The 19,381-nt window shown below is 39.0% G+C and overlaps 1 protein-coding gene across 1 annotated transcript in view; it reads right to left on the reverse strand.

Moving 5' to 3' along the window:
• HECW1 (HECT, C2 and WW domain containing E3 ubiquitin protein ligase 1) overlaps positions 1 to 19,381 on the reverse strand; it is a 265,441-nt gene that overhangs the window by 36,073 nt on the left and 209,987 nt on the right. Inside the window, exons 14-21 of the mRNA XM_085320214.1 lie at positions 16,713 to 16,898; positions 16,007 to 16,141; positions 9,253 to 9,358; positions 8,947 to 9,043; positions 6,818 to 6,901; positions 6,077 to 6,186; positions 3,753 to 3,873; positions 2,255 to 2,368 (exon numbers count right to left, since the gene is read on the reverse strand). Of these exons, the coding sequence (XP_085176340.1) occupies positions 2,255 to 2,368; positions 3,753 to 3,873; positions 6,077 to 6,186; positions 6,818 to 6,901; positions 8,947 to 9,043; positions 9,253 to 9,358; positions 16,007 to 16,141; positions 16,713 to 16,898 (953 nt within the window). The remainder of the gene's footprint in view (positions 1 to 2,254; positions 2,369 to 3,752; positions 3,874 to 6,076; positions 6,187 to 6,817; positions 6,902 to 8,946; positions 9,044 to 9,252; positions 9,359 to 16,006; positions 16,142 to 16,712; positions 16,899 to 19,381) is intronic.

A 19,381-nucleotide genomic window follows, 5' to 3' on the forward strand; every position in this document is an offset into this window, starting at 1 on the left:
ACTGCCTATGAACACTTGGCTTCACGGATTGGATAGCCCAGACAGAGCAGTAGAAATGATTCGTATTCTCCTACACTTAGAAGTAACCAAAGATGCCATCTAATCCCAAGAATACTTTCTTACAGTGTATAACCTACAGCTCAATGCTTAGTAAGACCAAGTCCCAACAGAACTATGTCTTTTAAGATAGGTTAGTAATTCCTCAATTGTTTCAGCTGTGCTCTTTCAGTTTTCTGATTGTTTCAAATGTGTGGTACACCTTAAGTTGTGCTTTGCTGTTCGTTTGCATGATTTTACTCTGCAGAGGGTCGCTTTCTTTTCCTTTTTTTTAAACCCCAACTTTTAAATCAAGCTGTTTCCAATTATCTCAACTTAAAAGAAGAAAAAAGCTTCATGAATACATTAATCCTAACTGTGATGGATTTATTAAAAACAGATCGTCCTGTAATAATGGTAGGTAAGTTTTTCAATCTAATATAAATCTCCATGTAGCAATAACAATGAATGATTTGTAGACATGTATCACGTGTGCCAAATAGTTTCTGAGGCAGGGACTACTTCTACTTAACAGAGACAAAATAAATGGAAAACTCTGCAGCTGGATCAGAATACAATATGCTTGAAGTTATGGAAGTGTAATCACAAGGGACTGAATGATTTGTGCAACTAGAAGGAAGATAAAGGGCAGGTTGGCATATCTTCTTCCTGTTTTAYTTTTGGAGATGCAGTACTTTAGTAGCTTTAACTGGAGAAGCATGTGGTAAGACTAAAGCCACAATGGCAAAGAGGATGGTAATAAACCCATTTGAACCACTAATGTAAAACGTGTAACAAATCTGGCTCAATAGACATTAAGATGCTAGGATAAGACTCAAGATGGCTGGAGTAAAGAAGTGCAAACAATACCTGTCTCTATTCAGAAACATCCAAGAAGAGACTAAATACTACATTTATGAGTAACACATTAACTCAGTTATTAGAGTTATAGAGTACACAAAGTTATTAGAGACGTGGGGAAAACAACATGACTTTGGYCAGTGTTGGCACACTAGAATGCTACTCCAAAACACAAACTGAGCTACCTTGCATATTTATGCATTACTTGCAAGCCAGTGGCAAAACCAGTTGTAAAAGAAGGCCTTCATTAGATGATACTGAATCCGTGAAGTATAAAAAGTAGAGTTAAAAAATCCTCTTTTACTGATGTCACTGCGAGCAACTCACTTTGAGATTGATGATTTTTATTTTCCACTGCACCTAACATATCTCCAGACAAATTCAGCTATACAGAAGCTTTTCAYTTGACATGCTATGCTACTTTAGAGCTGACAGTGTTAGCGGCTGCTAGACCCTCTAATGGCTGTCCCTGAGTTTTATTGTTCTAATACCTTTCAAATTGAAACTATTCCAGCATCCTGAAATGCTATCCCTGTTTTTTTAAAATTTTTTTTGAAATAGAATTTCAAGGCTTTGTTATATGAAACATTGGAAATAAGCACAATGGTCTTTTCATTATAAAAACATACAGATTAAGCCTCAGTTATAATGTAGCTCTGGAAGTGAGCAAGGGTGACTTTGAAAGGTTCTATATAGATATGGAAACAAAAGGTCAGTAGCTTACTTAAACATACATGAATGGCTCTTGGGTTTGTATGATCAGCAGAAAGTCTCCTGAGAAAAGGCCTCCCTGAGAGAATTCTATTGCTTTCAGCTTTTCGGTTGGGTGAATTAAACTGCAAGGACTGATATTTTAACAGCATTCATGCTTCTCACTTCATCAGAAACAAGAAGTCCACATACGGCTAACAAATGATCATCAGATGACATGCAAAGCAAAAATTTTTGAACCAAAAAAATATCTATTTTGAAGAAATATAGTAATAAAATGGATAAAGGCCTGGTCTTTGATTTTAGTCCTGAGAGTGATTCAGTATGTAACCACAGATCTGTAGTTTGTTTCACCTTCCATACAATAAAAATATCTACAGCAGCAGGATAACATTAGGTTTAACCACTTACAGGGTCACTTTGAGGCATCTGGATGGAAGGTACCATAGGGACTTGAAGCATTTTTGCAATTTGGATTGTTAATAGATGCTTGAGCTAATTGAGATGGATCACTTACTCAGATATAAAACAAAAACTAAAATAAAGAAATAACACATAACAAGAGAGGCTAAGTTTTGGCTGATTCTTGCAATGTTTTGCAATATAACAGCTACTTGACAACTGATAATAGTTAGCAGTTCCCTACCCTTCTTCTCCAACAAATGTGACATAGAGTTTGTTCCGCTGGAGCTCCTTGCGTGAATAGGCCATCACCTGGTTGAAGGTGCCTTCGAGCAAGTGATCACGTCGTATAATTAACCTGCAAAGGGAGGCAGAAATAGAGATCTAATGATTGAATCYTGTGTGAGTAGGTGAGGTTGAAGGTAAACAAGAACTGGTAAAGGGAGAGATTCATTCCCAAAGAAGTTGATAAATTTGCGTCCACTCATGCAAAAGCTAGTTGACCATTATGGGTTTTCAGTGAGTTGCTTCCTTCTGGGTGTCTATATGCCTCACAGGTGAATTTATTCACAATGCTGTGATTAGGTTCAAAGGGTAGCTGTACTGCTAAAAGGCTCTCTGTACCATCCTATATATATATGTATAACTCAGTTCTGTAGAGGGGGTTGAGTCTCCTGTGTGTATGAAGTGACATTGTTCTGGGACTGGCCTCAAACTCTCCCTGGATTTAATCCAGTGAACGTCCACGGAATTACTACTTCTGTAGCAGGGAAAGCAAAGGGATTATCAGCCTTTGTTTATACAACACACCTCTCACTCCTCTGCCAGCCTCTAAAACAACTTAATGAATAGTGCATTTAAACACCATCCATGTAAGAAATCCTGCTTCTTCATATGTCATGGACGTTTTAAAACAGACCTTTTGGAATGTATTTTGTGTCTGCCTTGAATCCATTTAACAGGACTCTGAAAAGGGATAACCAATGACTAGGACTCCCCAGCTCTGTAGGAATATTTTGTTGATGACGTTTGCCTGCAATAAATTGCCTGGTTTCAGGCTTTTTTTTCCCTCCCCAAAACAGATGTGATTTGATAGGAAGCTAATCTGATGCATAAATTCAACCAGATGCCCAGGAAATACCTTAGAAACATACAGTCCTTTAGCCAAGTAGGATAATTGGACAAGCACAAGTAGGAACAGAGTCACAAGCCAACTACTARGCTGTCTGGGAAGCAAACTCAAAACCCAGTGATAGAGTGCCTCAGAGAAAAGATCTCTAGAATACATGAACAGGGACAGAAATGTTCCTAGTTCAAATCCAGGAGGATTACCAACAAAAAGAGCTACTGAAAGTCAAACCCACATGGACGAGCTAAGATCTGTACAGTCAGGCTCTGGCCCTGAGTTATACTGATGTGTAGATTCAAAGGATTTGGAGCTATTCCATCATTATATTGATGTAGTAATGCTGGTAGAAATGTCTAGTTCATTACCATGGACATTTTTCTGAATGGATGATTTTCCTACAAGGAAATCGTAGGTAATACCAACATATCTGTTAAATAGAAAGCCTCTTGAAAATCACTCTTTTGCAGAATATATTAAGGTCTTATCTTGTCTTGACTGATTTATGAACTGCACTCTGGTGCATTTCCCATTCTCTATCAGTGATTCATGGATAATGATAAAAGACCAAGCTGTGCTGCTCTAGACTATTTGCAAGACTTGTCATAATACTCACTTAATTTTACCTGGACCTTGCCCATATCCTTTGGCTTCAAGTTTTCTATAGAAATTACGTAGCTTGGCTTCAAAGTCCCTCCTATATGGAGAAGGTGCTCTTGCACTTGCTCGCTGTAGTCCTGATGGGAAAAAGAACAGCTTCCTTAAGTGTAACAGACTTTAAATCATTCCAAACCATGCAGCTGTTGCTTCCACACAGTACTGGCTATCAAATGCAATAGGAACTTTTTACAGGCATGCAAAGGATTTTTGTGCACAAGTTATTTTATGTTCTACCTGACATTAATGAAGTTGCTCTTACAATCCAGTGATTCCAATGACTTCCAGGGGTGATATCTGCTCACTAATGAAATGGTTAATCTGTCTTTATTGCCTGAGCCTTCAACCTATGATTAATCTGAATGGAAATTCAGGGATCARTAAGGCATGAGATTGATGTGCATAATTCCTGGTGATTGTCACTGGTTTTAGGTTTTCTCTCCCTTTCRCATTTTTAAGAGATCTCTCTCCTCTGCATTGTATAGGAGATCTCATTACTTGGCAGGATTAAACCTCTGGAGCTCAAAGTAATGCCTCTATCTTGAGGCTAGCGCTGTGGCCAAGCTGAGAATCGGGTTTCCCAAAGTTAATGTGACTGTATATTAAACATTTCCAGCCATCAACACAAAAACCCTTTGTGGCTTCAAGAAGGACTTCTGTAAGGAAGAAATGCTACATTTTCCTATTATGATTCACACACAGAGCAGATTTTCAGCAATTTGGGATGTGTTTTGTTTTGAAGTCTGCATTCTCAAAGCAGCTGATTAGTCCTTTTGTATAAACAARTGTCATGCCATAAAGGGTCAAAGAATGGATCCATGAAATCCCATTTCCCTATCTCATTAGAGAAGACAATAAAAACAAGCCTTTTTAATGAGAAATCTGGCAGAAAATCCTCCATAGGAAGGCGCACACACACAAAAAAATCACATTTAGTGGAAGCACAGTATTGATCGCCAGGAGGGAAGACATTACTAATTGTCTCTGCTGGTAAAACAGAAAGGCATATTTACATGCTGTGCAAAGAGAATCCCTTGGGATACTTCTTTTCTTCTGTTAGACATTTTTCCCCATGACATAAGAGAATGGTTCTCGTGGGCTATGTAACCAGCAGCAGAAATAAAGAAGTAGGCAGTATGTCATCTGAAATTAGTATTTGCCCTTCTCATCTTTTCACAAGAGGTAAAAGCTCCCACAGTTCTTTTAACATACTCCTGACTAATGTACTGGCCAAATACTTCTGGTTTTGTCTTGCAGGAGACTTGTTTCTGACCTATCCTGATGTATAGGAGATGAGGGTATTTACAATGGTGTTACTACTACAACTCAGTAATGACAATAGGACAGTCTCACAAAATATCGTTGTCCTATAGACAAGGGTTCAGTGTTTGAATTCTACATATCAAAACCCAACCAACCAACAACAAAATTTCCTAAGCCACCTCTGAGACCTGGACATCTCTTGCCCATAAACTTTGTTTGAAACCAGGTAATTTAAATGGGCTTTTAAAAGCCTCAGCCGAAACTGGATTTCTTAAGATCATATTTCTATCCATTCTCTCAAAATGGCCACTGGACACAGTCATGCAGTGAGGCTGCGGTAAGGGTTGCGTAGCTTGGCAAAATGGAGGCATTTGCTCCTCAAATTTCTATAGCATAAACAATAACTACAAAGACACATCACAGCTGGAAATAACATTTTCAGACAGCATATTTTCTGGAAAATGTGTGTCCTGTCAAACCTAGGTTAATGCACTCAACACAGGAGGTCAGACAAATGTTCAAGATGATCCCCTCAGGTCTTAAAGGATGAATCTTGGGAAGAAGTAAAGTCTTTAGAACACAGTGCAGAGGAGAGTTAACTTCATAGGAGTATTTCATAGGAGTTAACTTTACTGAAGTATTGTGATACACCTGTAATTTGGAAGTTGCTCTTTGCTCCTGTCACCTCATGTCAGTATCCATGAATGTATTTCCACGTCAGTGAGTTACATTTGGAGATCATTATTCTCTTCTTGTACTAATCTTTCCCGACTATTTGAAAAGCAGAACAATATTTTCTTCTATATGGATAATTCCTAATCTCTGTTTTCCAAACATTTCAACAAAAATATAACAGCAACAGCAACAGATTCAGCACAAAGCAGTTTGGATCAGACTCAAAGAGGACACTGAAATCAACAGAGTGAGAATTTACACTGGTTCTCAACTTGTCTCCTTGTAATTGTTAGGTAGAGAAATACCACAAATGCAAGGTTTTGTATTATGTTCCCCTCTCCTTACCTGGAGAATTTTGAGGTGATGAGCAGGGTGAACAGCGAGGAGAGAAACTGTAACCAGGATGGAAGGCAGCCTGCAGTGGTATATAGGACATAATATCCTCTTCAAAAAGGCTGTATGGAAAAATGATAGAAAGGGGTTTGGTTCACGTTCATCAGATGAAGGAATATAAATATGCAGTTCGGTGCAAGCCTGCTGTAGTAAGAAGTTTGCATAGATGTCTGACTTCATGGATTAATAAAACCCACAAATTTCCTAAATCAAGCATGGTCACAAGCAACAAAGAAGAATAAAGTGAATTTTATTAAACATTTAATGCTTGTGCAGGCAACACTGTAGTGGTAGAACTAGCAGTTTCACAAACAGTTACATTCTTTTCTTGTACAGAGAAAGGCAAGATGTTTTCCTCTTTTTTTGAATATAGGAAACAAGAATGTTTCCGTTAAAAGGAAACTCTTTGATTGAACATTTCTTCATCTGCTATTTGATCATAACAGCCATATAATCGAGTTGCTAACTGGTGATGGAGTTCACTGCATCACTGGAGGATGGCTGCCAGAAAGTAGGATTTGACTGATGTACTCCAGTGGAATTATTTTGCGTGGCTATCAGTAACAATGAAATCCTATTCTAAGGATAAATGACCCGGAAGATTTAACAAAATCTTTTCAATTATGTTGAAAAACCAGCCAGAATCTTTGGCAGCATAAGTAACAATATTATGCTTTTGGTCAAATTGATTACCTCAAGAGAATTACTAAATCTGCATCACAGGACAACTTTTCAAGCCCATGTGTACCCTCTGTCCGAATGTAATGGATCTTCTCCCTGAAACATAAATTATAGTATTGACAAGAGAAGCAAAGGGGGGAAAAAAAGAAGAAAACATGCCATTATCAAAGCATGAACTACGGATAAAGTTATTACTCCTTAGTATTTTGTCAGTTCTTATTTCTCTCCTTACAAAAATGGCAAACATCCTAAGTGTCCTGATTCATTTTCTAATCTCATTAAACAAACTTGTAAGAAAGATTTTATTTATATCACTCTATTTCCTGACCCTAAAGCATGAGATTTTATATCATACTTTAGAAAACAGAATGATTCCTAGTCCCCTGAGCTCATGTGTAGCACTGTAGCTTATGCCACTGACTTTTCCTTTGGTAAGGCTACAACTCACACACCAGTTTGCTGTAACAGTTTCCCATAATACCCCTTCCTTTATCTTGTCAGTCCTAGTTAGCAAATGACAACTCTAACAAATACTTGATAACAATAGGTCACAGAGAGGTTATATAGCATATGTATAAAATTATATACTTTGTCATATAACAAATGCCAATAAGAGTGGGAAGTGTAGGATAGGATTCTACCAGAAGGGTAGGTCCCTGCAAGATACAGAGCTAAACCCCACTCTATCACTGTGCTTTTCAAACATYAGATGATCCAAGAATACTTATTCTAATATCAAGTCAAAGTTTTCTACCTCAAGTCAAGCATACATTTTAGGACCTTCCTGGGTGGGGCTACAATGCTTTGAAGAATCAAGCCCTGTAAAAGATGATCATTTTTCTCCTAAGAGTTTGCATAAGACCAACAGGCCCATTGCACAAAGGCTACTGCACAGGCATCAGATGGTAGCTTTGGATCATTCCTGACCGCAGCTATAATCAAAGCAATGACCTGGAGGTGAAGGGCTCAATATCCTGTTACAAATCTCATTACACACTGGCTAAGCTGTCTAGTCCCTATCACTAGTCAATTTTGTTCTCTGCTCCAAAGGAGATAAAAGCATCATCTGTTCTCTGAGGAATGAGAATTCAGATTACAGCTGTTAAAAAATAATAGTCTGGAATAATTTTACGGTGAGATAAAAAATTCTCAGTTACAGAAATCTTGACTACTGGAAGCATTTTTTATTCTCGCTCCCTAATTTTATTTGCGTGTATTCATTCCCCCAGGAAGCAAGTCTAATCCCTATATCCAAAGAACTCTTTGTCTGGCCCTCATGGGTAAATGACAAGCCAAGAGGGCTATCAGCAGAAAATGCAGTGGAGAAACTTGAAGGTTCTTCTCCTTCCCTCCTTTAGCTCCCCCTGCCCCCAGCAACCTACAGCTTTACTATTTGTTGCACATAATAAATGCTTGGGTCAGTCTTGCTGGCACTGCTAACTGGGACTGACTAACATCAGTTCAGTTTCCAGGCCCAAACAATTAATTTAAGCTTTGGGATTACAATGCATCCAAAATTGTACTGGCTTTTTAGTTCCTTTTTTTTTTTTTTTTTTTTTTTTTAAACCTACTAGGTTAAAAAACATAAGAGAGGTGAAGATACAATTTGATTACTTTGGAAAGGACTGTTATTAAGTCATCAGTGAAGAAAAGTGAAGAGTAGCAAAACCTACTTCATAATATTCCTATTTCTTCACAAAATCTAGAGTGACTACGTTTATGGCATGGATATATAAATCCAACCATGAGGTAAAATCCTGGCTCTACTGAAGTAACTGGAAGCTTTGCTGTTCACTTCCACTGAGTCACAATTTTACCCCTGTCTTCTGAAAAGCAATGTGATAATTATAGATGAAGCCTGGTTATCCACACAAGTTTCTGCTATTCAGTAATATTTAGAGTGGATAATAGATTTGTCATTATTTGCCCACAGTTACTTTCATTCTTTTTATTTCTTGGGCAGTTGTAGAAAATAAGTACAACAACTGCATAGGTTCTGGTAGTCCATGCCTACTCTTTAATGGTGAAAGTTTTATCTGGAGTCTGAATTCATCCTTTTTATTACAGCAACTAGAATTTGTTTTTCCCACTACATAAGAAACTCTCAGAAGCTAGTTTCAGCAGTCTGCAAGAAAGACTACCTGAGTGCATGATTTCTGGCCAAGCTGGGCTGACGCTCCTGCAGCATCTCAAAAATGTTGGGTTGGCGTAGAAACGCAACAATCTTGTCATTGTAAGCTGGAAAGGGAAAAAAGAAAACAAAACACAGAGGCTTTTCTTTACCAGCGAGGAGTCCTTGTAGAGTTCACAATGACAGTGCTGGGGCACGCTGACGGCATATCTAGCGAGGCACAGGGCATAATGAAGCAGTGGATGTGGTTGATGAGTAGTCTTAGAAAGTATCTTTGTGAGCAATGCTTAAAAATGAAAACATAAAGCTGGCTTACCCAGAGGTAATGTCTCATGATGGTGCTGGTTTCGAATAGCTGTTACAAGACTATTGCCTGGTCTGGCCAGGAGAGTAACTCCTCTGTTCCGTGAGACTTCGGAGGCCTACAACAATGGACGAAAGGAGGAAAATGAGAAAACTGGACTGTCAGCAGTGCATTAGTCAGTAAAAAAAAAGCTTCTGATCTTCACTTCTGTGACTTTCAGAAAGGTTCATGATGCTGACTGTCTGAAGGACAGAAAGCTTGCACAGAAATTATGACTTTACGCTTCAGCCAGCTTAAAAAAGACAAGTAAYGCTGGGCTTCCAAATGAAGGGACACAGTTGTCCCTAGCTATTACAACTCTTCTATACTGCTGTGAAGACAACAGAATCTAGAAGTAAATGCAGGTTAATATAGGGCTTATGGCGATGGAGTTCTTTAGTTCAATGAAATAAAATTTCTATAACATACAAAAAACCCCCAAAGAATTGCAAGATATTCACTCAGCATTGCTGAAGAGAAATTTAATATTCAAATAACATGAGAAAGACATACCTATGTAGATGACAGCAAAAAAAGGACTATCTTCTCCCAAAGTGTGTGTGTATTGGGGGGGGGGTTGCCTAACTTGCATTATTAGAAATAGAAGTTGAAGTGCATAGAAAGAACAGTAAGAAATAAAAAATAAATTTACAATTACTGCTTAACTTAAGTACTTAATTTAAAGAACACCATTGTCCTACACACTCTATCTAGTTAAGGGAATCATGCCAGGAAGGGAGATATATTAAACAGTGGGAAAATGCTCAAACAGGAGGTTAACAAGAGACATATAATGAGGTCTGGCAACCTATCTTCAGTAAATCATCACTTGCTTCTGCAAGCTTAGGGGAACTTGCCTCTTTCATACATATGTTCCTTAAGGATATGGCCATAGTGAAGCCAACAGAGGTGTGCTGATATAAAATCAGTGCAAGTAAACTCTGTATCAGGATAAGATGCATATGGACTCCAATTGCCATTCTACTGGGCTGATCTCTGCTTCTTTCTCACTGAACAAATTGTAGTAGTTGGCAACCACTTCAGGAAGAAATTGCCCATACTCCAATATTTTAAATGCTCAGCTTTGTGTCCAAGCAAATAGTGCCAATCCACTTTTAGTGCTACAGCCAAATGCCAGGTCTTCCAACTGGACAGAAATGAAAACCAAGAAGCTAAATGTGACTGGCATGTTGYCTTGGAACATGTAAAGTATAAAATGTTTATATGTAACAAGATACCAGACAATGCAGTTGATACTAGTCAATACACAGGTTAAACAAGGAAAAATTCTAATGATTCTAATTAAATACACTGTAACTGAAAACACAAAACTGCTGGGAAAGTGTATGGTGAACTTTTTGCTCCATCATGCAATTATGATTCCACTTGCATCCATTTTATGTTGGTATGTATCTGCTGACTGTAAGAGGCTTATGCCAGWGTCAGGGAGAACAAAAGTCAAGCCTGCAATATTTAATAGACTGATGTGCTAATCTTGGCTCAAGCCTTCTTGCCTTTAAAAACAAGCAGTTTATGACTGAACTTTCAAGGAGGTCATATACAATGTACTAACTGCAACAGCAACTAATGCCATAGGGATTGGTGCAGTTTTAACAACACCTGCATTTTGGTCTAAAGCTGCACAGGTGCAGTGAAAACTTTGGCTGTGAAATTAGCTGTCCTCCCTCTCAAATACTCTTTGTCTAACCTTGTTAAGCAACAGATTTGAGGTTTACCCTTTCTGCTCTCACTGGCTTCCTCTCTAAGTCTTGTCCCAAAACCTTTGTAGGACACAAGTCCTTTCTGTGCTGTGCTAAATCTTCTCCCTTCTCCTTTTGTCTCCTTGACACATTGCCATGGGCCTACTGACACTGTGAACTGTAGCTCAGGAACAGGCTTAGGCAGCTCCAATCCTGTGACCTCCACATCCACAGCAATGGGCACCATGTGGCCTTTACAGCATCCATTTCGTGCAACGGAAGAAGAATAAAACTTAGATGCAAGAAGRACGCTATAAGCAGCTGCCTCAGTGGACGTGAAGCCCTTCTGGGAACAGCTTTTTTCTTCCAGACTGTCTGTGGGCAGCTGAAGACCATGCKCTGGCCTGCCTGCATCTAATCAGTTGTGTTAGTAGGTATGTTTGACGCTGCACTAAGGCACAGTGTGGGCTCAGCTTTTCCACTTCCACTGACCTCTGGAGATCAGGAGAGAATGTCTTTCCCCAGCCCCTGCAGAATGGGCTTGCATGCTAACATGGTTGTGGATGATGGGCAAACCTGTTCTTGAGGACAGACTCTGCCTCATGCTTAACGGACAAAGAAGAACCACAGGCCCTTGTTGCTACCGAAGACTTACTGCCCAGAAGGTAGGAAGGGGGAAAGCGAGGAGCAACAGAGGGGTTAAACTCCTCTCTCCCACAAAAATGAGCACTGGCTAACTAACTGGCTAACTGTGACAAGTTTCCTTGTCATGTGGAAACCACAGTCCTTCAGTCCAGCTTGGAGCTGAATCCCCACCTTGCTCACGCCATCTGTTTTTTTTTTTTTTTTTTTTTGGTTTTGGTTTTCCAGTGATGCAAGGTTATATGCCTGAACATACTCGTATGAAGCATAAAATCTGAAAGTAAATGTGGATACAGCTCATAAAGGGAGAGAAAGCCTTCACACTCCCCTTCCCTTCTTCCCTCCCCTGGATTAAAAGTTAAAGTCAGCTAGAACATAAGCATACAGTTCTATCTGCAGCTTCGCAGAACAAATCCCACAGTCTGTGTGGTGGTGTACTTTTCTTCAACACCATCAATAGGCATCACTGACACTATGTTTGGATTGTGATCTTTGCACATTTATACCTCTAAACAATTCTTCTCTGGCAACACAAGAAAATTCCTAGCTGTCTAATTAACTTCTACTTTGCTAATATGCCTCTTTCCAATCTTTTAGCTAATACAGTACAACTGATTGCTCCAATTCACTGCTTAATTACAACTGCCTTGTCTGCATTGACATTCTAATTTAATCATTTAATTTAGATTAGTGCATTGTTTTCTAATTAAAAAAAAAAAAAAAAAAAGGAAAGTGACCTTGCTAATGATTTAGCGACCTAACTCATCTAGCAGAGGGCAATCTGACAGATTTATAGACAGGGTTTAACAACATTGATCCTGGGATGTTGCAGCCAGTGTGGAGAGTACAAATCAACAGCCTTTCAATGACACAATACCTTTTACTGTGTTTTATATCATCACTGGATTTGAAATGTTCCCGCCTGTTTGAGTCCTGCTACTTGCTTGTGGTTTTGGTCAGTAAGGAGATTGTATACTGCTACATTCCTGCAGCTCTGCATTTCGTGTTCTTCAGCGTCTCCTGCCTCTCCATTTTGGATAGCTATTTCTTCCTGCTTTTTGTCTTTAAAATCTATACACAGTCATCACACACAGTGACTTCCACTGCAGAAAGAATTTTTCCTAGAGGGAATGGAAAATGCTCCTCACCTGCTTTGTTTACAGCAGTGGCAGAGAGTATTGAAGCACATACTGTCCTTTGTTCGTTAGGTACTGATGCCAGTACAGCTAGCTTAGCTTTCTCTCAAAAATTAGGCAACTAAGAGTAGCATCAACAACTTTTTATCTGTAAGACTGATGCCTTTACATGAAGAAAAAGAAAGTGTCTACTGAAGCATCTGTAGCGTTTTTGTCAAATTTTTATGTAGCACCATTTAACATCAAGAATCTACAYAGATGGAAGTCAAAAACTTTAACAGAGGTCCTTCATTTAGGCAAATACTTCAACATAGAGAAAAGTACAAATATTATAGAATCATTTATGAAAYGAGTATTTTCTTTCTCAAAAGAAGGAAGTGAAATACTATTATATGCACAAATCATTTTTTTAAATGCAGTCCACAATACATAGATTAAGGAGGGAGAGGCCATTCTGAATCTCTGCTTGACCTGTTAATTGTTGGGGTAAGCTTTGAATAAAAGTCCTTTGAAGCAACAGACAGCCTTCTATAAAAGCTGTGTGACTGTTACCTTCATTCTCTACTGAGAATGAATTTTAAATGTCATGAAGAAAATGACTTTATTCAAGAAYGCATATTTATATGATCCATTTCCATGAAGGAGACTTAAAAGTATATTTCAAATATGAAAACTGAATTCTTTATTAGTGGTGCAGGGGTATTCTATTCAACACTGCAGTTTATATTAGGCAGGAATCGAGGCTACATTCTGCTGAGCCAAAAGGATTTAGTAGATTCATGGATAACACAGAAGGGAGAGCAGGAGATCACCATTCCTCAGTTGATCACCACAACCCATCCACCCCTCTACCCTCTAATAGGGGAACTCAGGAGCTTGTAGGTGACTAAAATGGAACCTGCTTTTGCTCAAATTGTATCTTCCAGAAAAGCACAGTTTCTTGATCTGAAAGTATGAAGAAATGGAGATCCAATACACAGGTAAATTATTAGTTCCTATGGGTAATGGTTCTCATTGAATTTCAACCTGCCTTCTTTTCAGTTGAATTGGCTTGGCTTTCACTTGCAACACTTACTCCTTGTAATACCTGTCCTCTCCTAGATTAATTAGCCCTTTCTATTCATTTTCTAAGGATTCCAGACATCATTTTTACTTTTTTTATCCACAGATGAGTACAGCAATCAGTTTCCTAGAACCATAACAACTCTTGCATGTAACTCAGCTCAGAGTCATCCATGAGTATGTGAAGCTGGGGTATTTCTTTTTTTGACTTTGGGCTCATCTGCCTATGATTTTTATCTGTTATTTCCTCAGTCGATCGTGCAGCCTCACAAAGCCCTTGGGAAGTCCACGCAATGCTCTGGTGAGTCGTCTGGCACTTTAGCAGGAGGTCAGCTGTGTGTACAAGGCATGTGTGGTGGTGTTCTGCTTCTCAGCATCCTGGTTCCTTTCTGTGTTCTCTCTGGCACCCACAAGGAAATCACCATTAAAGATGCACTGTTTCATTCCCCTTCATGCTCATTTGGCACCTGTACGTAATGCTTAAGACTGGTGTTGTTTTTTTTTYTTGGTCCTTCATACAGCCCTGCTGATAGATTCAGTCCTGGTGACAGATTCCAGAGGCAACACCACCTGCTCTGCAAAGAAACCAGCTGGACCGTAGACAGCTGACACATGGCCAGGACAAAGCCTTGAGTGTGTTCATACAGACATGATTTATAGGACAAAAGAACATCCAAATATGCTTGAAAGAAAGGGCATGGAACACATGGCTCTTGATAAATGTTGCAATGGGTTGAGTCTTTTCCTTGTGAATGGTGGGCTTTTAAGCACTGATCCAAAGTCTGTGGAAATCAACRGGAGCCCTTCCGGTGGAGCAGCAGATGCTCCCAGAAGGGAAGCTAGTGCCTATGACAGGGCTGCAGAAGCCAGTTCCAGCATGGGATACAGCCTGAGTCTGGGCCCCATGAGCAGCGAGGGAAAGGTGCCAGCAGTGACGGCTGACCAGACAGAAGGCCGCATTTCACTCCTTGCACTGGGGCTTAGGCAAATTGTGCCAATCTGTGTTAGATTTTACGAACAGTTTGCAATTTCCTCAGAGCTATCTCTCAAAAGTATTCAACTCTTTCCACTCCCTTTGCTGTAAATGACATTTTGGGTTTACTGTAAATTGTTCTTTGCCAGCCCTACTACCAGAATAAAGTATATTTTTATGCTAGGTTTGCTGAGTCACTCAGCAGTGTTTCTGCTCCTGACTGGGTGAATACATAAGCAAGCCACGGGCAAACAGAGGCCCAAATCTGAATCATCATGAGGGTGATTTTCACATTCACATGACTTAAATCAGTAACAGAATTAGCAACACTAAACTGTAGGATATTGCCAGAAGGAAACTGCTAAGTGGGAAGATGATGTGATGGAAACAGGCTCATTAATTCATTTCTATCTGCTGAAAATATTTTGCTGTATTCACCCAAGATGGGGAAAACCCATCCAAGCTGCTTATGCTGGGTCTGCCTTTGGTCTTGAAATACTGACTTGACACCCTACCCCGCTCCTGATTCCAAGTACCTTTGGCAGTAGGAAGTATTCAAACTGATCCTGCTACAGTAAATTTTAATGTTAACTCTCTTACAAATTCTCGCCTGTATTAATTTTCTGCAAGAACAGTCTGTCTGCTGGTACTTTTGCCTCCTAATACAGCAATTGGATTTATGCTTCTGTCATCCTGCCCATGCTGCTCAGTGGTGAAAATCATCCCTGTGAAATACTGGTTGTTTAGCCTGATTTGAAGGCTATGGAAGCAAACCTCAGTGTGCATTACTATACTAGCTACGGAGCATATATTTTCAGAGAACAGGATCACAGCAGGGAATGAAGAAAGGTTTGAGGCTGCTAAAGTATCAGGCTATAAAAATAATGTACGATTTGCCTTTACTAAAACAAGGCCAGGATATTAAAAAAAATCAGAATCAAAAATCTATTTTGTCATAATTTCATTTCAGTTATTTAGCTTTATTGATTTATTRTTTTATTTTGAAAGGAGTCAAAATATAAGCTTTCATTACCAGTAGACTCTTAGATAAACCATTTAGAAAGAAAAGACCCCTCMCTTCCCTTGGAAAATAAAAATTCAGAAGATAATCTATTTAAACACYTCAAAATATGAAGCATCTGTACTTCTACAGAAGATTACTGTCAAAAAGAGCTGTAACAATAGCAAAGAGCTGTAGCAATTATCACTGTTACCTCTCCAGCACTGTAGCTCCGAAGTCGCTGAAGGTGTTGCCTATGTGTCAGGTGATTAGGGAGACGACCATTCTGTAGTGGGATTCTGGGATCTATGAAAGTGGTAGCACGACTGTTGTGGTCAACGAAGAAGGACTGTAACACATATGAAACATGTTTTTTGTAAGAAGATAGTCAACACTGTGACAATAGTATAGGATTATAAACTGTAAACCACCAGCGACTGGGTGCCTGAAGTCTCCTCTTCAGGCAAAATCTGTGGAGGGTAYCTGCAAAGAATACTTTCCAGACTAAGCTAGAATAGCTCACAGGAAATACTTGATGCTATAAGGCTAAAAACCATACGTAATGACCGTGAGATAAACGTGGCAGAAGAGCATAAAATTATCAAGGATATCTATGTGATAGTTCCAGAAGTCACCCAGCAAAGCGTCATGGGGGTAGAGACACTGAGCCAAATTTTGCAGTGACAACAGATCTAAAAATCTAGCTGAAATTTTTTCCCTGGCCACAGAAAGCTAGAGAGTTACCACTATGTAACGAAGCATTTGTCCTTAAAGTATTTTTCTGCTCTTAAAATAACCTTGCTTGCTGCTCGTATTGTTTAAAGCAAAACATCACCAATTTGGAGTCAAGAAAGAACCCTGAATGATCACATAGTCTGATGTGCCGTGCAAAATGTGATAAACATTGCCGACACTCTTACCTTGCCCTGTTGGTCAGTTTTGATCTCCCAGCCCCGAGGAAGTTCCAGTCGGGTATCAGCAAACATGTTGATAAAATTTACCAGGTCTCTGTTGTGCTGATAGCGCTCAAAATTGCGAGCATCTCTACGAATCTTCAGAATCATGTGCTTCAAGCAGGTACTGTTAGTGAAGACTCGATAGGCACTCTATGAGATGGAAAACAATGTTCCAATGTCAAAAGAACACATATGGATGTTCCATGAGATGTATATCTAAAGAACTGAAACAAATCCCATTAAATTCAAGACCAACCTTCACTTCATTTCAGTAATTTCAATGACTATTTCATATGAACACCTAGAAGAAAGAAATACATTCTGCAAATACAAACATCCCACACACAATGCACAGTATGCTTGCAAACTGCCTCCTACTGCACTGCTAGAAGACAGTCAGCTGAGACAMCATACACTCACTGTACATGTAGTTGTGTTTATCACATTGCTTTCATAGTCCAAGCGAAACACTGGTTGTGTGACTAGATGGTTCCAGACAGTTGGAAGGGCAGCTGTGAAAATGTATATATGCTGTAATTCAAATTAAGGTGCTCGTGATAGGATTCATCAACTCTAGAGGACTGCAGTACAGATGTCTTCATCTGAGCTTGTCACCTTAGGGTCACTTCCTAGTTATAGGTCAGATACAGACAATTAAAATTTCTTGTCTCAGAAGATATAAATAGTTCCCTGGAACTGCATACTTCTTTCTGTACTCACCACAAAGCATGTCAGATAGATATATTTTCATGAGTCAAATGAACACCATCTTTGGGGCAGCTCATTGTATCTTCCAATGGACATTAACTATACCCTTGCAGGAACATGCACTGACGCAGAGCTAAGTGAGTTTGTGCTGATCTGGTTGCCACAATGTATTCAATGATACAGCAACACAAAATACATGTGATAACATTTTGGTTTTTTTTTTTTAATCCACAGCCTACTCTTTGGACCTTTTACTTCAGGAGAAATGTTCCTCAATCAGGTTATAAAAACTTTACAAAAATCTGCATATCTTCTGAGCTTTTTACTGGAGAGAAAATCAGTGCATTGGTTCTACTGGCCAGCTCAAAAAATGTAATTAATCACTAGAGCTTTGGTTACACTATACAAAGCATTTCATGCACTCTCTGTCTTCTGGGGCACTAACGAGTCACTGAAGGATTTGTGTCTCCAGGGAAGTTAACTCAGAGAATCTGACCTAAGAACTTCGAGTTCTCAATTTGTGTATTTTTAATCCATTTAACCACTACAATATAAGAAAACATTTACAAGTATTATTTTTATTACATAATGATTTATATTGGTGGTAGTACTGAAAAGAGAATACCCTTTGTGGCACAAGGTCCCTAACTACGGTAAGTATTGGTAAATGTTGTGAAATCACAGAGATACGATCTCTGCCTTGAAGATACAATCCAAGTTATAACCTAAGAAAGCTCTGTGGTCACAAATTGCTGAGGTCCTAGTCTACCCCATAAGAAGCTATATTTTGATCTAGTGTTTGACCAGTGACTGAGTATCTTTTAGCTGCACTAGGTAAACCAAAATATAATGTAGTTTTAGCCTTCCATGGGAATAAAATATCTGCAAAATGAGAGCCTTTCCATTTTAGTTCTAACTGCTGGATAATATTTTCCACTCTAAACTTCATTGGCATAATTAATAGCTCTAAATTTTAATAGGGGCTTGTGGTTAAAATATTACAACCGTGTTAAGCCAAAAGTAATGTGGGCCATTATTTCTGTACAAGTGGCATYTGTATGACTATTTGACAGATGTTTTAACAGATTATTCTGGCTCATATGTTAAGGACAACTTTGTAAGTTTGAACTGAAAGCCTCTTTTGGCTTTTTCTATTTTAGTGAGAAATGAAGCTGGGACTCAGTCTCTCGTGAGCTGTTTGTGTACCACTATGGAATCAGTTGCTCATTTCTCAAAAAACTATGCCAAACGAAAATGATACTGCTTCTAGCTATAAATAATCATATATCACCCTGTCAGTGGAAGACATTATGTGCACTCCACAACCTACTTCAGCTGAAGTCAGATGAGCTAATATATCCCTTCCTCTGCAAGGTTTCAGGGGCAATAATCTCTGCCAGAGAACTGGAGATGGACAACTGGCATCAACCTGCACAGCATTAGAGCCAGAATAGGATGGCTGTCTTTTGTGAAAGATTTGCGCTGAGACAACTCTTAGTTTTAATTTTAATTTCTTTTCCTTTCAAAAAGAAAGGTTATTCTATCCAGGAAAGGAGGATTTTCCAAAGATTCAGAAGTCATGTGTGTATGCCTAKCTGAACTACCTCCAAGACACAGAAAGCTAGGACTGAAACCTGGTAACTGCATCTCCTTGTGAGATTTCCCTTATTGCTATTTTCTGACTGACTTACCTTTTAACTTCTTCTAGTGCATATGAGGTTTGCAAGGAGATATGCAGATTTGTTGCATTTCTGGAAAAAAAAATCTATATTTTTGAGGATTCGATTCTTATCTTGACTCAACTCAATTTCCTTCACTGCTTGACAGATTATGCCCACCTGTTTCTTGGGAGTTTCTGCAAACTGCAGATAAGAAATTTGCCCTCTCTCTATTYCCCTAAGATTTGGTAGCATCTGAATAAGATT

The sequence above is a fragment of the Rhea americana genome, unplaced genomic scaffold, assembly GCF_003343005.1.
Source record: "Rhea americana isolate MKP2758 unplaced genomic scaffold, rheAme1 scaffold_62, whole genome shotgun sequence".
NCBI lineage: Eukaryota > Metazoa > Chordata > Aves > Rheiformes > Rheidae > Rhea > Rhea americana.